The sequence below is a fragment of the Corvus moneduloides genome, chromosome 7 (assembly GCF_009650955.1).
Source record: "Corvus moneduloides isolate bCorMon1 chromosome 7, bCorMon1.pri, whole genome shotgun sequence".
NCBI lineage: Eukaryota > Metazoa > Chordata > Aves > Passeriformes > Corvidae > Corvus > Corvus moneduloides.
In genome coordinates, this window is record NC_045482.1 from 32,329,890 (window position 1) to 32,350,473 (window position 20,584).

The following is a 20,584-nucleotide window of genomic DNA, read 5'->3' on the forward strand; positions in this document are numbered from 1 at the left end:
AGACCACTGAGACCCTGGTTAGTGGGAAGGTATCTTTGCTCATGTTTTCAAAGCCATTTGTAGCAGAATCCAATAGGAACCAAGTGCTTTCCTTATGATTAGCATTGCTTTATGATGGTAAACTTAATACTTGAGGGTGGTGATATTTTCCTCTGTTGGGACTTCTTCACACCTCTGATGCACTGCTTGAGGACTTTGTGACTAAGCATTAGTGTCATGTTGTGCCTTTGAGTATAGTCAGGCCAAGTACACAAAAGCTAAAAAAAGCTCTTCCTCTGGACCAACTGCATTTCTGTCTGCACTTGACTCACAGCTCAGTAACCATATGCTCATATTCCACTGACAATTGCCACTTAAATGTCATTTTACAAGCAGATGCTGAGAGCCCGCCTTTGTGTCATTAATTTAATCACAGAGAGGCAAAGTTTGAGGTCTAACCCTTTGGGCTGACTGGAACAGAGCAGCAGCAGCAGCAGCAGTCTGGCAGACCTTGACCCATGAGGATGGTCAGGGTTAAGTGCACAGGCAAAGGATTGTGTACCTGAGGTCACCAACAGCCTCAGCTAAGGGGCTGTGGCAGCCAAAGGAAAGCTGTTCTTGGCACTGTCTGGTGGCAATTATGATCTTGTTGACAATTTCAGGCTTTTTGGAACTGCTGGCAGTGGCCAGGATAGAGGAAAAACACTGGGTTATCAAAGGAGACAGATTTAAGTGCTCAGCTGCAGGAGAAAAAGGCAAAAATCTATTCAGTAGAAGAATAAGGGGAAGGGTGGAGAAGGAAGCCCTCTCTACCAGACATCTGCACATATTCAAAATCCTTCCCAATAAAGTTTATAATGAATTTAATTTAGTCTCCTATGGCCCAGAGGAATGTTCTGAGTAATAAAAATGTATTGCTAAGGGACAGATGAGTGCCAAACTCCTATTCTCTGCCAGCAATGAATATTTATACTATTGGCATTTAAATGCTAGGTTTATTTTACTACATAAATGATCCTTTGTCACATATTAAGATTAATACTGTGAGATTGACTTCTGAGAAGTTAGAATAATGATTCCTGAATTTAAAGTGGTGTTAAATTTGTATGTTTTATTTGTAAAGAGGCTTGGGCTGGGGGTTTTTTTCCCATTAAAATAGTAGTTGGATGTGGTAATTCCTATTTTGGGGTAAACTCTTTTGTGGCTTGTTTATGGTTTAGCTTTTTAATGTAGTTTTAGTCAAGGATCTTTTCATCTCGTTTTGTTTGTTACCTTGAAATACCTAAATCAATGTTAAATGAATTCTAAGCTCCTGTCCTTACTTAAAGGTTGAGATGTACTCACTTACAGAAACTAACATAAGGGCTCCTGGCTTCTGCTGGTGTTTTTATAAAACCCTTCTGATGATTAAACTGGAATGATTCAAATGCGAGCTGGAAATTTCAAGCACCAGTGATGTAGGTTGCAGAACCACGGCATTACTTTGTTTATAAACACTGTTATTCCATGGAAGATAAAGCTCTGCTCTGTGTCACTTCCATGCAGTGGTCAGGAAAACGGGGGGAAAAAAAGCAGAGCTAGTGATCCTTTTCCCTTTAATAAGGAGGAGTGGAAGACAAAGTCAGATATGAGCTGAAATGTGAAGAATGATTCCTATCAGACAGCAAGCTCAAGGGAAAAATGCATCAGTGCTGGTGTAAGATGCAGTGTGGTTTACATTCAAGCTGGTTAAGGCTGTTTAAGCACCTCTGGCACATTGCAGTACAACACAAACTCCTCGAGCCTGTGCCCAAGTTCAAACTGACAGCAGCAGTGCTGAGCATGGAGGCTTCCCAAGGTGCTCTTCTGCTGCTCTTCCATTTACTCCACACTGCCATGCCTAGTGTGAAAGTTGGAAAAAATATTGTGAGTCTGTCAGCATGTTTATTTGCATGGTGCATCTCCTTTGAGTCAACAAGCATCTTTTCAAAGTGTGAAAATGAACAATTAGTCATGCCTGGAAAACAACAGTTTTGCAGACGTCTCCTCCCGCCCCCCAAAAGACAAACCTCACTGTGCTGCACAAGGGCACAAGCAGCTCATTTTTCACTCGCTGTACACACTACCAAATATTCAGTTCTCCAGAACAAAAGTGTCTGAAGCATATAAGGGGGTATCTTAAGCACTTGGCAGTTTGAATTAAAAAGAAAGGTCAATGCCAAGGAATTCAGATAGAAGCAAAAAAAAATCAGACATCTCAAAGCACTGCAGTTGGGATTTAAAACTGAATGCACACATTGTTTGCTCACAGTTTTTCACAGCAGCATTCATAATTTAGGAAACTATTAATCAGCATGACGAAGTATCCTGTTTCTAACCAGGAACAAAAAAAATTACACAATACTGCTTATTTTCTTCTCACTTGAAAGAGACCTTCTGGCAAAATTTGACGACAATTCCACAGATTTGGGCTTGTGAACTTTGTGTTTAAGTTGCACCAGATAAAAAGCCCCAGCAAAGCAACAGAATCCTTCCACTGCCTTTTAAAGAGGCTCATGACAAGTCACTGCTCAGGGGGCCTTATTTTCTTTTGGCCTGTGCCAGAACTGCTACCCCGTAGTTGTTAAGCTGACAGGAGGAAAAAAGCACTGAAAGCTACAAACATTTGCAGGATTAATGCAAAATTCAGATCAATTTTTGACAGAGGCAGAGCAGGTACTGAAAATTGAGGCAAGGAGGCAGGGGAAAAGCAGGGTAGCAAGCAAAGGGGCAGGGAGGAGACTGTGGGACTGAGAGCAAGGAGACAGTGGCTGAAGAGAGTTCTGCTGGGCAAAGAACTGAAAATGGCAAAGATAACACATTTACTGTTGGCTTGCCAACAACAGCCCTCCAGGGCTCCTAATCCAGTGCTGTAGGTTTAAGATCTGCTACTTCCCCATCACAACAAAGTAACTGCGACATTAAGTGATTGCAGAAGCAAGGGATCCAAAGCACAGCTTTTATTTGGTAGCTCATTCAGGGAGATAATAAATTCGTTAAAGTAAGTATCCCTTTCATGAAAAAAATTAATTTTTATTTTTTTAAAAAAAAGGCATTTCATAATTTTTCTTTGCTTGGGGGTACTGGTGGCAAGAACTTGGACATACCTTGATGAAATTTCAAAGTTATGAAAAATCTTTCTTCTATATTCTGCCTCCCTTCCCTGCTACATTCACTAACGAAGTATCATTTTCCTGGCTTCAAAAACCCGCGTGCGCTATTTCAGAGCGGCATTGCTGCAGTGACCTGTTCAGTGGGGGCAATCTGGCTCAGCCTAGAGGGGTAAGAATTAAACAGCTTCTGTGCTGCTGTGGAGAGCAGAGGTCAGGCATTGGATGAGGTTAACGAGGTAACACAGAGTGAGAGCTGCCCTGCCAGCACACTCCCTGCCGCAGGGAAGCAGCCAGCCTGCAACTTCTGCTCCCTCCAAGCGTTTGCGTAAGGCACGGCTCCTGCAAAGAGAGAAACACAGAGGGGACAGTAAGCTGGAGGCTGCATTGTGTGCCTGGCGGGGGGGAGCAGCAGGAGGAGTGACTTTGTGTACCTGGGATGTCACACGAGGTGTCAGGATTTCCAGTGCTGACACACAGGAGCAGCAGAGGATGCCACTGAGGAGCCAGGTGCCTTGCTCCTGCTCCATCCCCTGCCTGGGAACAGCCAGGTGAAGGAACTGACATGTTCCTGCAGGGCTGCTGCTCCGGCCACGGCATCACTGCTGGGCCCTGCTGAACACGCTCCACGCAGGCAGAATTTTCAGACATCCAGCACTTCAGCCACCCCTTTTTAATGCCATTAGTGATGCAGCAACATGTATTTATATTTACATATAAATACAAAATGGTCAGATACCACATTTTAAAGCATAATTTACAATCTGAAACTGCTTACACTTTCATGACTAGGCTTGGGTTTTTTCTCATTTACATTCATCATTTAATTCCACTGGAATTTGATTTTTAAGAAAGCCCAACATCTCTTAATTACCATAAAAAGATCCATACACATTTTACTTAAAAATAGCTTCTGTAAGAGGAAATCTACCAAAAATAACACGAAATATATTATTATGCATACATTTTCTTTTTTGTAAAGTACAAACAAGAATCTGATCTCTTCTGGGTATTGCCTGATCTAATATGGCTATAAGGTTCTATTTATTTTGTTTGTTTTTCAAAGTAAAGGGAAAGACAGAAGAAATGTAAGAGCACAACCCAAAATAAAAATGCATTCTTTCCAAAGACACAGATGATCAGAGAAAAAACACTTTGAAAACTAATAAATGACAACAGGTACAAAGAAACACCATCCAAGCGCTATGCAGTGTTTTGTCTGAGCATGTGCCGCAGTGACCTTGTAACAGTTATTAAAAACAACAAACAAAAAATGCTACTGGCAGAAAAAGCTGTCAAGCAAAACACTGAAAAATTGGTACCATTTCCTAAGAAGTGCAGAACTGATAGCATTTTATGTGTCTTCCCCCACGTATGCAGACCTTTCTTGCTCTCTCTGCCCGCAGGACTGATCATTGCCACTCTGGCGATTTGCTGGATGCCAAACCAGGTCAGAAGGATCATGTCAGCTGCTAAACCAAAGCAGGACTGGACCATCCCCTACTTCAAAGCCTACATCACCCTCCTTCCCATCGCCGACATCTTCTTCTACCTCAGCTCGGTGGTGAACCCGCTGCTGTACAACATCTCCTCTCAGCAGTTCCGCAGCGTGTTCCTGCAGGTGCTGTGCTGCCGCCTCACCCTGCAGCATGCCAACAGGGAGAGGTTCCTCAGGGCCAACCAGAGCTCCGGGGCACGGAGCACCCGCTCCCTGCGCCCGCTGCTCTTCATGTCCTCCAGGCGCGGTTCTTCCACCAAGGGCAACACCAAAGTTTTCCTGAGCACCTTCCAGAAGGAGCCCACGCCTGGCTGCAGCCCACAGGAGCCGGGTCCTGCACCAGCAGATCCCAGCGTGGAAGCGGTGCCCCTGGAGCCTGGCTTAGAGCCCCGTCCAGGCGCACAGAACGGCCTTTGTGAACATCAAGCATGACTTCATAAGGCAAAGTTAATGCTTAGCAATGAGCTTAAAAACATGGAAACTGAAATGATCGAGGAAAGTGACTGCATCACAAAAGGAGTAACACAGATGGATTTGTTTCCAGTTATGCAGAAAGAACAGGAGTTCTGTATCCTGCTGGGATTTTTAAGTGCACACTGGAAACTCAATCTGCTAACTGAACTCATTAGCTGACAAAAATTTCAGCCCCTCTTCTCCACACAACCACTGAACTTTCCTCGCTGTTGACAGGGATTTGGAAACAAACAGAAAATAATTGCAGCATCTTTGAAGAAAGGAGGATGAAGGAAAAATTGTGTCAGGGCAGAAAAAAACCAAAACAACTTGCTTGAAGATTAGCAGTACAAAAACAACAAAGCAAATTTAAGAAGCAGAAGAGTGGTTATTACGTGTGCCCTCGGCACCACGGCAGAATTCCCCCTCTTCTTGGGCCGGGGTCCATTGCAGAGCGGGGTGTTGCAGCAGCTGATGCAGACAGAGTTCACCTTGCCAGGAGAGCAGAAGGACTGGTAGCCAGCAGAGGCGATCAGACACGCTGCCGAGGAGGCGCAGGACTTGCGGTACATGATTCCTGCAACACAGAACAAGGGTTACTCCATTTGATGGGAACACTTTACAGCAGGATTCATGCTCAAAAACTGCTGCAAACCCAGTTTACACCCCCAAAGCGCTGCTGGTGCTTAGGGCAGACACCTCAGCAGTGACAGGACCGGCAGCCCTGCCCTGCAGGAGCACCACAGTTGCTCTCCTTTGGGTTTCTCTGTAGTTTGATTCTGGTTGGAACCAAAAATATTACAGACTTAATTTGCATAACGTATATCAAATGATGCATTTTATAACTGGAATTCTTCATCTTTCAGAATGAACTGTAGGAATAGCTGTAACTGAAATGCAATTAGTGAGAAAATTAGTTTTGTTTCTATTGCTGAACATGTCTGAGTTAAGGTGTCTAAGTAATTACAGCTTTCTATGCTCTTAATTTGTCTTTTGAGAGTTTTTTTTTCCTTTTCTTGTTCCATTGCCACACACAGACAAGTAACCAAGAGTAAAAAGAGGATGATTATCAGCAAAACTTTCATCCTCCTCCCTCCCCTTTTAAATTCTTTTTTAAAAGAAGAACTAGAAGTACTTTTCCAGGTAATCTCAGTTCTTGCTTGTCTTTGAAGTTTAATACCCTCAATAACAAAAATTTCCATTTCTATAGACATGTCATTTTTGAATTGAAAGTCTTCCCTTTTGGAATGTAATTTAAGTTAGTTTTAATTAATAAGCTAATTTATAATTTATCCAATTGTTTTTGACAGAAGAAAGTACATTCTGATGCACATAGCTGTTATTTGACCATGATTTGTAAAGGCTTTAAAATACACAGTTGTATTTTCTTCTGTCACAGAGGAAAATGGTTATGGCAGTTTCCCCTCTCATTACTCCAAAATTTTCCTGCAAGTGATACAGTCGAAATTGTGTCTTAGAAAAACATACACATAATAGAAATAGATAATGGAGGCTTGCTTGCTTGTAGCTACAAAAAGAGGTAGGGATATTCCTAAGGACGATAAAAATCACTATTCTTTTTGAATATGGGATTTTCAAAACGCTTTTATTTTTTTCCTCCTGAAAAGCAAAGGAACAGGATTCCCTTGGAGAATGGTGCCTCTGCATCTTGTGGCACAGCCCTGGAATGTTTTTAAATGCACAGTGATTGAGACTTTTTTTGGAGGGTGTGAGGTGGGAATATGACCCACAGTTTCTGGACTTACAGTACCTGCAGATACTTATTCAGTTCCCAGGGACTTAATAACCACTATAGCACCTCCATGGTCCAGGAAAAACCTCTGTAAAATGGCATCAGTCACTGCACCTCTGAGTGCTGCGAGTAGCAGCAGAACACCCTTTATTTGGTCTGTGCTCAGAAAGAAGGATTTCCTGTCTTCAGAGACTTTTAATTAAAGCAATTCTTTTATATTGTCACAACACTGCTGCCATCCCAACAATGCAGGGGTTTCCTTGTTTTGTGTTCTCCCTCTGCAAATCTGAACTCTGAAACATGTTTTTAGGCTATCTATCTCGTTAAACTTATGAAAAAAAGCCCTCAAGTGAGTGTTAAATCTTCCTCTGTCTCCAGTGAGCTTCAATCAATCAACACAGCAGGTAGAGCCTTTTCTCAAGGAAGAGGAGCTGTGGGCTGTTCTCCCTGTAACAGCAAAGGCACACAGATCAAGCAATGCAATCTTTATTACTACAGTTTGCAAAAAGAAGGGAGTTCTGTCTCTGCTGACAAACCACCGCTGTCAAGGAGCCTCAGTGGTGCTGCCACTGCTCGGCTTTACAACACCGAAATCTCGGCTTGTTCCCCAAAAAGACCTGGTGCTTTGTCCATGTTACTCCTGCAGTCTTCCCAGAGCAGAGACAGATATGACCCTCCCCATAGTTACAATTAATTCTTTTCCTTCCCCTTCCCTCTTGGGAAAGGACTCCTGTATTCAATTAAACCAGGCACAGTGACTGTTCTCTGTTCCCTAATCCCACATCTCCCCATCACAGATATTTCCCTGAGCTACGAACACCAACCAAACTCCACTACTCCTCAGTCTGCCATATGAACAGCAGTGAATTTGACTGTCCCTTCAAAGGCCAAACCTCTAAAAAGCTTTTGACACTGGCAGATTTCCTATTCTTATTATTTTATAGATCACTCTCTTCCTGCCGTTTCCTTTTCACAGGTTTCCTGCAAAGCCCTGTTCACAATTTGAACCAGTGATTTATTAGTTTGGGTCCCTGAAATATCACACTTTGCACTTCTCCCATAGATTAGGAGACTAGAATTGTTCAGTGCTGTGAACAATTAGATGATGCCTGCTGAGGTATGGTTTTCACCAAGCAGCTCTAGGAAACCTCTCCTGCAAAAAATCAAAGTCCTGCAGCTTAACTCCATGTGTTTACAACAGCTCTGTTCTCCAGGATCAATTCCATAGAACAACCCTGAGCTCCTTTTGAAGACAAAACACAGTATTCCTGTACAGTCTGAAATTTTCAAGAACAGATGTACCATGTTCACACCTAAATAGAGAGAATAATCTGACTAGTAGCAAAATCCCCTTCTAACACTTCTCCAGTGGCTTTTCTGTAAATGCCTTACAATAGGAAATTCCACGCCCAAATGATTTATTCCCACTCCCATTTCTAGTAATCTAAAGTTTAGAAAGAGTTTTTCATAAAAAACTCAGCATTTCCATCAGGTTTTCAATAGCTCCTTTGCTAACAACATATCCTTCCCATCCAAGGTTTTTTTCTCTAAGTACAGATAGATTCTCTTGATCTCACAAACCAGCTGCTATCCCACTAAGTGCTTTTTACAAAGCACCAGATATGAACCAAGCTTGATCAGCATAGAAAGGCTGTGCTCTCTGGTTCTGCAGTGTCTTGACAGGAAGACACAGTGCAAACAGGCACAGAAGTTGGTGGAAAAAGAGGGAATATTAGCACTGCAGGAGTGACATTTTTAAAACACTTGTGCTGTCACTCCACTTACTCTTAACCCTTCTTCCTATCATAATTCTGGTAGGAAATACAGTCAATACAACTGACTTCCATGATCTGATGGCCGGGACACCATCTCCTCGCTCCAACAAGCAGGATAATGGAGCCCAGTAACTTCAGCTCACCTCCTGAGTTCAGCCAGGACAGCAGCCTCCTCTCTGGGTTACACTCAGAGATCTTTCCTCAGACTCCTCCTCTGCAGCATTGCTGAGCCAGTTCCAAAACGATTCCCAAGCTCTCCCTGAATCATTTGCCACCAGCAGCCTGAACTGCAGACAGTTCTTCAAAGTGGTTATCTGCCTCATAAGACTCATACCATAGACATAACTGCTAATTACTGGGTATTCTTGCCTGAGCAATCAGCTTGATGCATTCATTAACATATCACCCAGAAAAATAACTGCAAACATTTCTGGAAGCTTTTCTTCTACCTCAGATTGTTCTGAGTCGCTGGCTAGGCACGGAGACTTCACATTTTTATACTCTGCTTTTACTGGGATGGGATCATTCCCAGATACCCACCCCCAACAAGTGACACTAGTGATCAATTAGCATATTTACTACTACTCAGTTAGCATATTTATTGCCCAATTACTTGATGGATGAGAACAGAGTAATTTGTCCTTTCTCACAAATTCAGCAGTCCCCAAACACCAGTTTAGGTACCATAAAGATGTATGGTACCACGAAGCACCTGCTACTGCCCAACAGATTTTCCTTCCTTTTGGCTTCAAGGTTTGTGGGACGCAGTTCAAGTACTTTCAAGAAGAGACAACATGCTAATATCCCACATCCTCTCCTGTCACATATACTTACTGCAGCTATGATTGTTTTCAGGGCTTTTTTTTAAGGCAGATTTGGGCTTAAATTTGGCGTTGAAAATTTATTTCTAGACTAAGCAACTTGCCCATTGTTACACCTCTCTGTGCCCCACAAGACAGTGTCAACTACTATTTCTGCCTTGTTCTTTGCAATGAAGGAATGAGTGTAAATCTTAAGGCTTTTCTGTAGTTCCTGCTTGCAATATTTATTTTCTCAGCTAGATCCAGTCTGGTCCTGTGCATCTGCACTCTGGCACTGTTTTGGCCACACGCAGGTGCATTCTGTCTTGATTGTAACAAACAATTCAAGCAACAATTTATTCAAATTCAAAAGTGAGTGCTCTTCCCTCTACCCTGTCTGCACAGCCCAGTGCATTTCTCTTGAATAACAGCTTAACTTGTTACTGGGACAACCAAAGAAAGGTGACATCACACCTACACCCTACACTGCCTTTATGCAGAAGGCACCAGAAGATCCAAGGTTTTTCTCTTACTGATTGAAAAGGATATTATTAGACACCTCTGCTTCTTCTGTTCTAGGAGGTACAGACAAAAAAGATGCTGCGTAAGCATGACTCTCCAACTTTTAAGAGCCAACCACCACCAAAGCAGTGTGCAACTTCAGTTTGCACCTGTACTCTCATGAGTGTCCTTCAGGAAAATGCACACAGGGTCTCTGGAGCCAAAATAGGCAACCAGGATTTCACCTCTGAGATCAGTGACCTAATTTCCAAAAAGAGTTACCTTCCCACTCCTATGACCCAGCTACTCTGAAACTGCTGTCTGCGATGGCACAGCTCAGCAGGAAATCACAGCCCTGTCCTTCACCGCAGGACCTCATGGCCACAAAACTCTCCTCTCTAGGTTTGACTCCGTCTAGCGGACACCACCACTTTCCCCAACACTAAGTTTTCCAAGACAGATGTTCTCTGACCTTGTGGACTGTGACTGACACTCCACTTTTCTAAAGAAAGCTTTTTCTACACGATTTTGTACATAACCAATTTCGCAGGCACATGTGACGTCAGTCTTGTGCAGCTCATTCCACAAACAGTGCTTTAGCAAAATCCCCTGCACTTGCTCTCTGTAAACCTGCCACATAAATCTTCTGGAGCTTAGAAAGACGTTTATGTCCAACTAGGGACCAGCAGTGAGGCATCCTTGAACCTTCTCAAGACTAGACCAGGTGGTGGAGGCAAAGAAATAGCTGCAGAAAAGTTTGTATCCTAAAGTAAGTAACTGAGAAAGCCAGCAGGCAGATCAAGGCAAGTTTGAGGTGTACATTTACAGTTTTGACAGAACCTCCTTTAGATTGGGTGTTTAAATCTTGCCCATCTCTTCTAAGCAAAAGGTGGAAAATTGGCCAACAATGGGCCATTCATAGTGTAGCACACAAAACTCAGGAGAAGCCCCCCAAACTTGTCGTAGCTCTTGCATTAGCATGTTTTCATGATTAGTACAGGATTTGTTTTGGGTGTTCTCTTAATGTTGCTGCTCATAAAGCGAAGTTGAGAACTCTGATTATATACCAATACGCCTTTTAATATCCTGCATAGTTCCAACTGTCTCATTTCACCAAAACTTTCAGTTTTCTGGTCTTGGTGAACCTGTAAGTTTTCCCTCTCATTGTGCATAGAGTTGATGTCTGCTCTGCCTGGCCATGCTTGCTTTGTGATTTCATTAATATATTTTGTTCTTTATTTTTTGCCCTAAACTGTCAATAGCTTACCCTGCACTCAAGTAAAATTCAACACCCAGCTCTTTCCTAATGTCTGCCAAAAAATAAAATGAAAATTTATACTAGTGCGAGAATAACACGTAAACATGTGAACACCACTTTCTAAGGAACAGAAAATATAAATGTGACTATTTCTGCATTTTACTGCATCAGTAATGCTCAAAATTGTGTTCATACTATATACAAATAGGTTTGTAAATTATGTTTTTTAATTTTCATATTAGGTTTTATGCCCAGCCTTTTGCTATGATAATGATTTGTTCCCCAGCTGGTACCTGTTCACATACATCACACTCCAGAGGTCCTATTGTGGTTTGCTGTTTTCTAGAGAAAGTGATTATAAACATTTTATCTAATAAGGTCCTAAATATCTTAGAAGGTGACTGAATATTGAAAAGCAGTCAAGCATTCTTCTGAAGTTGGCCTTCCCCAAACAATTTTTGTTGTAGTCAGATTATGTTTTATTGGTTTAAAATATAAATTAAGCTTCCTCAACACACAGCCTTTCAGCTATGGCTGTAAATGCAGTTACAAAAAAACCCCCCAAAAACAAAAACCCCAAATCCCAAACAATTTAAGCAAGTGTAAAATATAATCATATCCAACCATGTCCTGTGTGTTTCACTTCTCACTAACTCTCCTTATCCTTGTGGACTCCAGAGAGAAGGTTGAGGAGACAAGTGGTTTAAATAATTTGTACCTTGCCAGAAATTTTATCATGAAATTTTCTAATCACCTTGTAAGCAGCTACTTAAACTCTGTGAACTACCATGATTGGTGTTTTCCAGATAAAAAAACCCCAAGGCACTAAAAGTATGTGACTTAAAATCTATTGCAAAGCTATGCACACACCTCCTGATTTTTAATCTTGTGTTTTAGGACTGCAGCTATTTCATCCTGGTCCTCCCTTTGATGCATTCTGTAGACAAGATAAAAGCATATTCATGCCATTAGGCTCTTACAGAATACAAAATTCTATTAAAAATAAACCCCCAAATGAAAATAAAACACCCCCCCCCCCACCAAATCCTACCAGGTTCATTTAGCAAATTTGCACCACAATTTTCTATGAAAACTTAATATCATCACAAATCCTCCATACTTTTGGCACTTTTAAAAAGTTGCACATTTTTTCAGAAACTAACAGGAAGCTTTTGACAATGGAAGTCTTTCTGGTTTCCTCACTCTCCTTCTGACCTTGACACGACACCTTGCAGAAATTAAATCAGCTCAGGAGAAAACTGGACAATTGTCAACTGAGAGAGGACGAGGGTTTAGATTACCCTGATATCTTTCGTAAGTTGTGCCTTCTAATTTTGGTGCTGGAAATGTGACTCAAAACGGTGTTGTTAACAACAAAAACCATCACAAAATAGTGTTTGTCACTGCTAGCAAAGCTGAAGCATAGCATTAAAATGCTAAAAAATGCACAGGATGAGAAAATTAAGTACAATTGCTAGTGGTGGTGTTATCAAATATTTTTTAAAGCCACAGGAGGCTACAAATGAGAGGTCAAAGCTCAGCTTTCACCTGCATAGCCGATAATTCTTTTGTTTCCTGCTGTTCTTTTTTGTTTCTCTGCTCACTAATGTGGATGTACAGTCAAGCACTAAAACATACAATATTCCCAACAAAGCAGGCTCACAGCCTTCCATCCTCTCCTCTTACCTGATACAAACGTATCAAGATCTAAATGTCCTTTGCTACCAAGACCTAAATATACTTGATCTTGGAGAGAGAGAGAGGTGAACTTGGACTCAATTTTCAGAATCCTGTATGAGCATTTTTCTTGACAATCCTTACGTGCTGAGATGAAGGGGAGCCACAGCCCTTATGTCTTTTCAAACGTTCAAATGTTACATCCTTGCAAAAAGTCACATAAATAATTTTACACATGAATAGTCTTGCTGCACCCAAATTAATGTCCTTACCAATTTCAGTGGAATGGCTCAGATATTGGCACTTGTCAGAACTTTGGAAATTCACTTCTTTCATATCTTTAGCTATTTTCATGCTCAGAGTTTCACAGCCTGTTCAGCTTAAGAGCAGGATTTTCCCGGGTTTTATATGACTTTTTCCAGTTTCAAAGACTTATTGGTAAGTTGGCAAAAACCAGTTTCGTCAATTTTGCCAAAAAAACCATCCAGACTACAAAGGAAAAATGGAAATGAAAACAGTTTGGATTAATTAAAGCTAGCTTGCTTGCCAATGCCTTGATAAGGTCACTGGGAGCTAAAACGAGCGACAGGGACAGGCCTCAAGAAGGTTTGGAAACACAAACTCATTTGTGTGTGAAATGCAGGAGGAAACTCTTAAGGGAGGTTTAAGAGACACCAGGCTGTGGGCACTGTATCATCACAAAATTCATTTGTATATCTTTCATACAGGCCTGAGAAATAAAATAACATAAAAAGCTATTGTCCATGTCCTGTGAAAAATGAAACTCGCTGGACCAGATACTCCATCTTCCTTAAAATAATGCAGCCTTCATCTTCTGCACTTGGATCTTTGTCATGACTTTCAAGTCATAAACTGCTTGAACTGTTAACTCCACTGCTGCTTTTCTTTATTGAAAGGCAGTCAGAACAGCAACTGCTGCACACTGTCATAATTTCTCCTTAGCTGACACACTTAGGTCAGTTCATTCCATAAGTGGCTGGAAGTTTTCTGAGAAACCCAAAGATTGGAAAAAATTTACAAGTAAGGAAATGGCTTTGACATTTGAGAAAAAGTGTTTCTGAATGGTAATGTATTCACAGTTCCAAGTTTTCAGCATACAGTGAAAATTAACAGCATCCATTGTAAGTCTTTTATTCAATACCAAAAGTGAACTGTGTTCCCCATATTGATAATATGTCTTCATTTCATTGGGGACCTGGTAGCACAGTATGTGATGTTACAGGTACCAACTGTCCCATGAAAAACTTTAAAGTCTTTATTTATTTTTTAGAATTGTCAATAAAGATTTATTATATTGTGCTTTGCTTTGATTAAAAAAATCAAAACAAAACAAAAACCGAACAAAACCCCAACAAATTATGTTAATTTATGTTGATATGCTTTGACCAAGAAGTGTAGAAGAAAATAATAAAAAAAAAAAAAAAAATCCGCCACCAATGTAGTGGATGTTTCTTACTGTTTCTAAATGGATACTGAGGATGCAGCAACTTCCTATAAAGCATTAATGCCTGCAGTAATTCTGGCAACATTAAACTTTGTTTGCTGTCTTAATAACTTTCTCAGTAAAAGTACACCAGAGCATAATTTTCCCTTGATATAAATATGCAATTAGTATTAGTACTAATGGATTCTATACATGAACACAGAAAAAAAGTACGTGGTTCTGTAATCCTTGACAGGCACACATGAAGCAACTCAATCATGGCAAAACCAAGTAATAAGCACAGGTAAAGAATCTACCACAGCCCAACTCATCGTACAACATAGCCACTGATAAAACAAATGACTGGAAAACCAGCACTGGAAAGAGTTTAAAGAAATAGATAAAGTTATAATTCAACACTGAGAGGATGATCTTGCTCATGGTGTTCCCATGCACGGCTTTTAAACACACAATCACAGCAACTGCTTTAACTACACTGCAGAGTTATATACTAATTGAATACATTAAAAGGGCCATTGTACCCCAAACAAATAAGCAAAGTTTCTTATTGCAGATTAATAGAATAACTGGATTGTTTCCCAATTTGCTTGCAAAAGGAAAAATTCTTGATATTGTAAAGTATTGGCATTGCTACCATGGATCATTTTCTTTTCCTTGTGAAAGTTAGTAAAAGTATGTTCACAACTGCCTTAGAACAGACAGTGTATTGTTCAAAACACACACATGGGCAGGTTTATTTGCAGAGAGTTCCAAGAAATTTAGACTGGCTACCTCTCTGGGCTGTCTCATCCTTCCTGCTTTATCCCTCTCTGATGTATCCACATTGCAAGTTTCATATTGCCTTAAGTAGGTTTTAGATCAGCCTTTATGCTCAGATAGCTCTTCCCCTCAGTAAAAGGCAAGACTACCATTACCAGTGTGTTTTCCATACTATAGAATATATACAAAAGCATATACACATTATAAATTCATCTATACATCACCAAGATGTTTCATTTCTTCCCAATGTACTGTGGGATTTTTTTGTTCCTACATATATTTTAAATTAGAAATGTCAGTGCTCCTTCATTTTTAGAAGTCCATAGACCGGAAAGAGAGAGGGAAGTGGGAGCAGGGAATCTGCCACAGGTATTTCCACAAGGTATCTGCAGGTAGAATTATTGTAAGAACTTTGATCCTTTGTCAAACATTCAATTTACATAATTTTCAAACACCTGCTTATCCTTCTGAAGAATGCACTAGAAACTTATCCTTTATATTAATCTCTGTGGGGTGAAAAATTTCTTGGTACTGTCTTGAGTACCACTTTCCACTCTCATCACTCCTCCCACTAAAGGAAGGCTTCTTTTTTTTTTTTTTTAAGATTTAATTAACAAATTAGTTTGTAAAATTCTTTATCACAGGGAAAAGACTGTCTTGTCCTGTATCTTCCACTGGAGCAGAATGCTAACAAGCATAAAACTTTTTCTGGCAAAATTCTTAAATACAGCTCAGTCTTAGGTGAGAGAATATATTTTGGCATTTACTGCTCAATTCTCAATTCACGTTAAGTTGACCAAAGGAACAAATGTCTACCTGATACAACAAACAGCTGAGATCAGATGCCTGATGATCTAATTCAAAATAAAAGTTACTAACACCTGCTTTCTTAGCTGTTCACATCAAAGGATGCCACAGGAAGAGCTGCTTTTTAAGCTCTGGGTTAGGACCATGCCTGAGCTGCTGCTATTTCTCACCTGAAGCTGTTTCTCCAGAAGCTGAGATAATGTTCTGAGAGAAGGCACTGACATCTAAAGCACTAATTTTAGAGACACTGAGGAGGAGTGGTTTGTTTAACTACGATCAGGCATAAAGAACTTTTTACAATGTAAATGGAAAGAACAGCACAGAGTTGCAATTTGCCACCGTGTTGCTCCTACTACTGGGAGTTTAACCCAGAAATGAAGCTGAGCCACAAAGCTGCCATGGCACAACTCCATGGACACCAGCAAATACCATGGAAAAGAGTCACTGGCCACATGCTGGCCACTGCACTGTAGGCAGAACACAGAATGTGAGCCAGTGACCCCTGTGACAGCAGAACACACAAATGAATGCCTCCTGCAGAGGAAGGGTGGCCCCATCAGGAGGGTGGGTACCTACTCACACTGTGAGCTTTATCTCAAACACTGCCTTTAACTCCTAAATAAGGTTTGAGAGAACTTGCAGCACTTTGCTCACTGATACAGCTATGTTTTATTAATGACAAAAATGGGTTAATCTACAGAAATTGCACTCCTTTGACTGTATTTAGTCAAGAGGACAAAACTCTAATTACGAGATTGTGCTGTCAAATAAATGCAAATTCGCGTATTTCATATTCTGGGTTAAAAGCACAAACTCAAGTCTATTATAAATTAAAATCAATACTTGAAACATTTCAGCTTTCAGTAATAAGCAACAACCAGAAGAATCAGGTTATGAAATATACTGGTGGAAGTAGAATGAATTATTAAATAAAACTTGGGAGGGTAAGGCATTTATATTGCACACATTTAAATATCAATTAGGAAAAAAACCAATAAAAAATGATGAACTGAATCATCTCTGTTTTACAACCAACCCACTCTAAAATTGACTGAGGGTAACAGAGAAACAAAGCTTGCAATGTAAATTTTATTCAGTTTGAAATAGGTTAAAAAATTTAATTTATTAACCGGCTGAAATTTACAGTCTCTGGACTTAAAATTAATAAGAACTGCATTTATAGAAGTAAATGAAATAGAACAGTGGCACCTGCTATTCACAGCATGCTAGTAACCTCCTAAAGGAAAAATCCAAGGATCTGCTCAGAGAAAACATAAAACTGCACAGAAAAAAAACCCAACAGGAAGTTTAAGAGATGCTTATTTACTGTATTGCAAACCATTTCTTCACAGGAGTAATGGCAAATTATACATCAATGAAAAGGGTTCGAATCTGACTTTTTTTTCTGTGTCTACTACTACATCTAGAGCCCTCCAAATCACCACAGCATCCTTTCCAACCTCATGAAAGTAGTACAGAAGCTGTAGTGTGGAGATAGCAAAGCCTTCAAGCTGACATTTAGAGATACTCAAGATTTTAAAAGTACCTTGCAAGCTGTAGCTACCTTACATCCCCACCACCCTTTTCAAGTAAATTTGAAATAAAATACTCCACTAAAAAATAACTTAAGAGTGACTAATCTTCCTTTAAACAGCTTAAAACCAGCTTTTTTTCCCTACACTGCAGAGGCTCTAAGTATTTCACAGCAGTGGTCACTGTGGATGATGTTACCCAGGATGAAAGAGTGCCAGCAGCTCAGCTACTTTTGATGTCACAGCAGTTGTTATTATTTATCCAGGACTGATTACACAGTGACCTGAAGTTACTGGCACAGGTGCGGCCAGCTGACTGACAAGCACTGGGAAGAGGAGTTTGTTAACCCAAGAACCATTGTTGCTGTTCAGGACGGATGAGTGCACACATCTGCTGGGTGGAGAGGCATCCTGCTGCTCCTGGAGGACTTGCTGGGAAAGGGCAGACTACAGACTACAGCTTGATCAACATTAACAGCGTAACTCACAGAACTCCACTCCAAAGCTGCGAGGTGGGCAGTCCCAGAGAGCAGCTTCCCCTTGAATGAGGGTTCTGAAGCCCCAAGCTGCCCTCTGCTCCCCAGGCTTGGCATAGGGGGCACATCCAGGCTGGGACTCCCCAGTGAGTGACTGCTCCTTGTCTGTTCCACCCTCACAGCAGTCAGAGCAGGAGGCTCCACGAGCTCCAACTCCCACCAACACCCTTCCTGCCATCCCACACTGCCCCAGAGTCCCTAATAAAGTTCTCGTCTTCTACTCACGTAGAAAGCTACAGAGCAACACAGTAGTGTAAGACCTGAAAGCTCTCTCTAAATCTCAAATCCCTTCCATGATGCTGAATAAAACCCAGCCATTTATAGCACAGCTCAGAAGACAATAGAGGCAAGATGCAGAATCACAGCTCATTTCCTCTTGGACACACTGATGTCCCAATACGTTAACTTTAATATTAATTGCAGTAAGGGAAAAAAATTCTTAGAAAACTGGTATGGCAAATAAATCTATATATGCTCTTCTCTTCCTCCTAAACTCCTTTTTTTTTTTTTTTTTTTTTTTTTAATCTCTTTCTCCCTTTTTCTTGGTGGTTTCTTTAATGGATTAAAGCAAAGATCCCTACACTTTCCTTCCCTTAAGATGAACCTTCAGAGTATATAAATTGCCTGAGTAAATAAAAGAAAGGAGGGAATTACTAATTTAATGCTCTTCTATCTCTTGGGGAAAAAGCCCATGTAATTAACTGTAATGAGATTAAACTAACTTGTTGTTATTAATTTCGCAGTGCTGGGAAACTATATCGGAGACCCATAAGGCTGTGTATTAACCAGCTTTATCAACATTTGGCTTGCATCCTTCAGTTTCTACATCAGTTTTAAAGGAAAATGTTTAACTTCATCAAGTTGCAAAGCCACTCAGAAGTACAAGACATTGAATTTGGTCCCTTCAGGTAGGGACACAAGATTCATCTGTAGCTGAACACCATGAATGGGTGGAGCCACGAGCAACAAATGCTACCTAAACCAAGTAAACAGATGAATGATTATTAAATTCTTACCAAAACTTTTTTCCATTACTTCTTTCTGACACATATCTTGAACATTCACTGTACAATTCACGATGAACTCTGGAGAAGAGCAGTCATTATTTAGCTGGAACTCCTCACACTGGTAACACTGTATTTGCAAACCCAAACCTGGAACAGATAGAGATTTGTTCAAAATCATAGAATGCTTTCTGTTGGGAAGGACCTTAAAGATCATCTCATTCCAAGCCCCTGCCATGGGCAGCGACACCATCTGCCAGACCGTGTTGCTCAAAGCCCTATCCAACCTGGCCTTAATAATAGCAGTTGTATTAAAAAACAAAAAACAAACAAACAAAAAACCCAACAAAAACCCAAACCCAAACAAACAAAAACCAAAGACCGAAGAAAAACAAACAACCAACACGTGCCAGAAATCTTCCTTATCTTTCCCCCTTCGCATTTTGCTGTTCCTAGCTACTCAACAGCTCAGCCGAAGTACCCCTCTGACAAATATAAAGTAAAACCAGCGTGCCACCCGCTCAGCGGAGGCCGAGCGTTGCGGGCTCTGCTGATGCTCCTTTCCGCGGGGCGGCCGCTCCGGCGCTGGAGACGCCGCCGCCAGGAGGCGACGGGCACGGGCACGGGCACCGACACCGACACCGGCACCGGCACCGGCACCGACGCCGGCACCGACACCGGCACCGCCCCGCAGCCGCTGCCCATCGCCCGCCCCGCGGCTGCCCCTCGGCGCAGCGCGCTGAACGCCGCCCGCGCCCCGCAGAGAGCAACCCGGCTCACAGACACACTCCGGCTCTTATCTGTGCCGACGGGTTTACTTAGCTACTAATTAATTACAAATGATTTAATTACTATTTTGCCATGCACAATTAAAGCGGCGGAGCATCCTTCGCCAGCCGCCTTTATCATGCAAACGAGGCGCTCCGCGTGGCTCGCCAGCCGCGTTCCGCCGGCAGCTCCCGCACGCCTCGTCCCGCGGCGGGGACCCCCGGCCCGTGCCCGCCCTCCGCTGGGAGCGCCCCGATGGCACCGACCCACCGCCCGCGGAGAGGCACCGGCTGCTGCGGCTCGCCCCGCGGGCAGCCAGCGCTGGGGACACCAGGGCAGCTCTGCGGGGAGCGGGCAGGACGGGGGCTCCGCTGCCCTGGTCCTTTTAGCGCCGGTAGCAGCTCCGTCGAGGGGCTACGAGGGGACGGAGTCTCCCAGCGCCGGGCTGGCCGCGGGCGCCTCCGGGCGAGCGGTGCGGAGCCCCTTACCTGGCGCCAGGCACAATCCCCAGAAAGTTGCAGCGAGGAGGAAGAGCCGCATCCTCCCGGAGCCGCGGCCGCCGGGCTGGCGTGCAGTCGCGAAGGGGCATCAGAAGCAGAGATGCAGCGGAGGCGCCGCGCACTTGTGCCGCTTCCCCGCCGCCTCCGCTGCGGAGCGGCGCCCCGGGAGCCGGCGGCGGAGCCCGCCCTGCCCAGCCCCGCGCCGCGCTCCAGCCTCGCCGGAGTTGAGCGCTGAGACTGGAAGAAACTGTAGGAGAAGCGAGGGCTGGAGGGCGGCTCCCCCCTCCCTCCCCCAGCACCATGTGATGCCGGCGGAGCGGGGCGGGGATCCCCGCCAGCCGCCCCGCACCTCGCCGGGCGCGCCTCGGGGACGGGCGAAGTTCAGCGAGGG

The 20,584-nt window shown here is 42.5% G+C and overlaps 1 protein-coding gene across 2 annotated transcripts; it reads right to left on the minus strand.

The window, feature by feature from the left end:
• Positions 1 to 3,760: 3,760 nt before the first annotated feature.
• On the minus strand, positions 3,761 to 20,423 carry LYPD1 (LY6/PLAUR domain containing 1). 2 transcript variants are annotated; one of them, XM_032114769.1, is made up of 3 exons: positions 20,182 to 20,423; positions 18,938 to 19,075; positions 3,766 to 5,635 (listed from the first exon to the last, which is right to left on the minus strand). In XM_032114769.1, exons 1-3 carry the CDS (start codon positions 20,231 to 20,233, stop codon positions 5,400 to 5,402), a joined length of 426 nt encoding a protein of 141 aa, XP_031970660.1. In that variant the 5' UTR covers positions 20,234 to 20,423; the 3' UTR covers positions 3,766 to 5,399. The 2 variants fall into 2 exon arrangements, with proteins under 2 accessions (XP_031970659.1, XP_031970660.1); XM_032114768.1 differs by lacking the exon at positions 20,182 to 20,423 and having other exon boundaries at positions 3,761 to 5,635; positions 18,938 to 19,193.
• Positions 20,424 to 20,584: the final 161 nt, after the last annotated feature.

Bases quoted from the DNA above. Each gene is read 5' to 3' on its own strand.
- LYPD1 (XM_032114768.1), bottom strand. From the start codon at position 19,178: ATGGTGTCGCTGCCCATGGCAGGGGCTTGGAATGAGATGATCTTTAAG. The intron at 5,636-18,937 runs GTAAGAATTTAA...TCTGTGTTGCAG, and splicing joins AGTAATGGAAAAAAGTTTTG to GAATCATGTACCGCAAGTCC.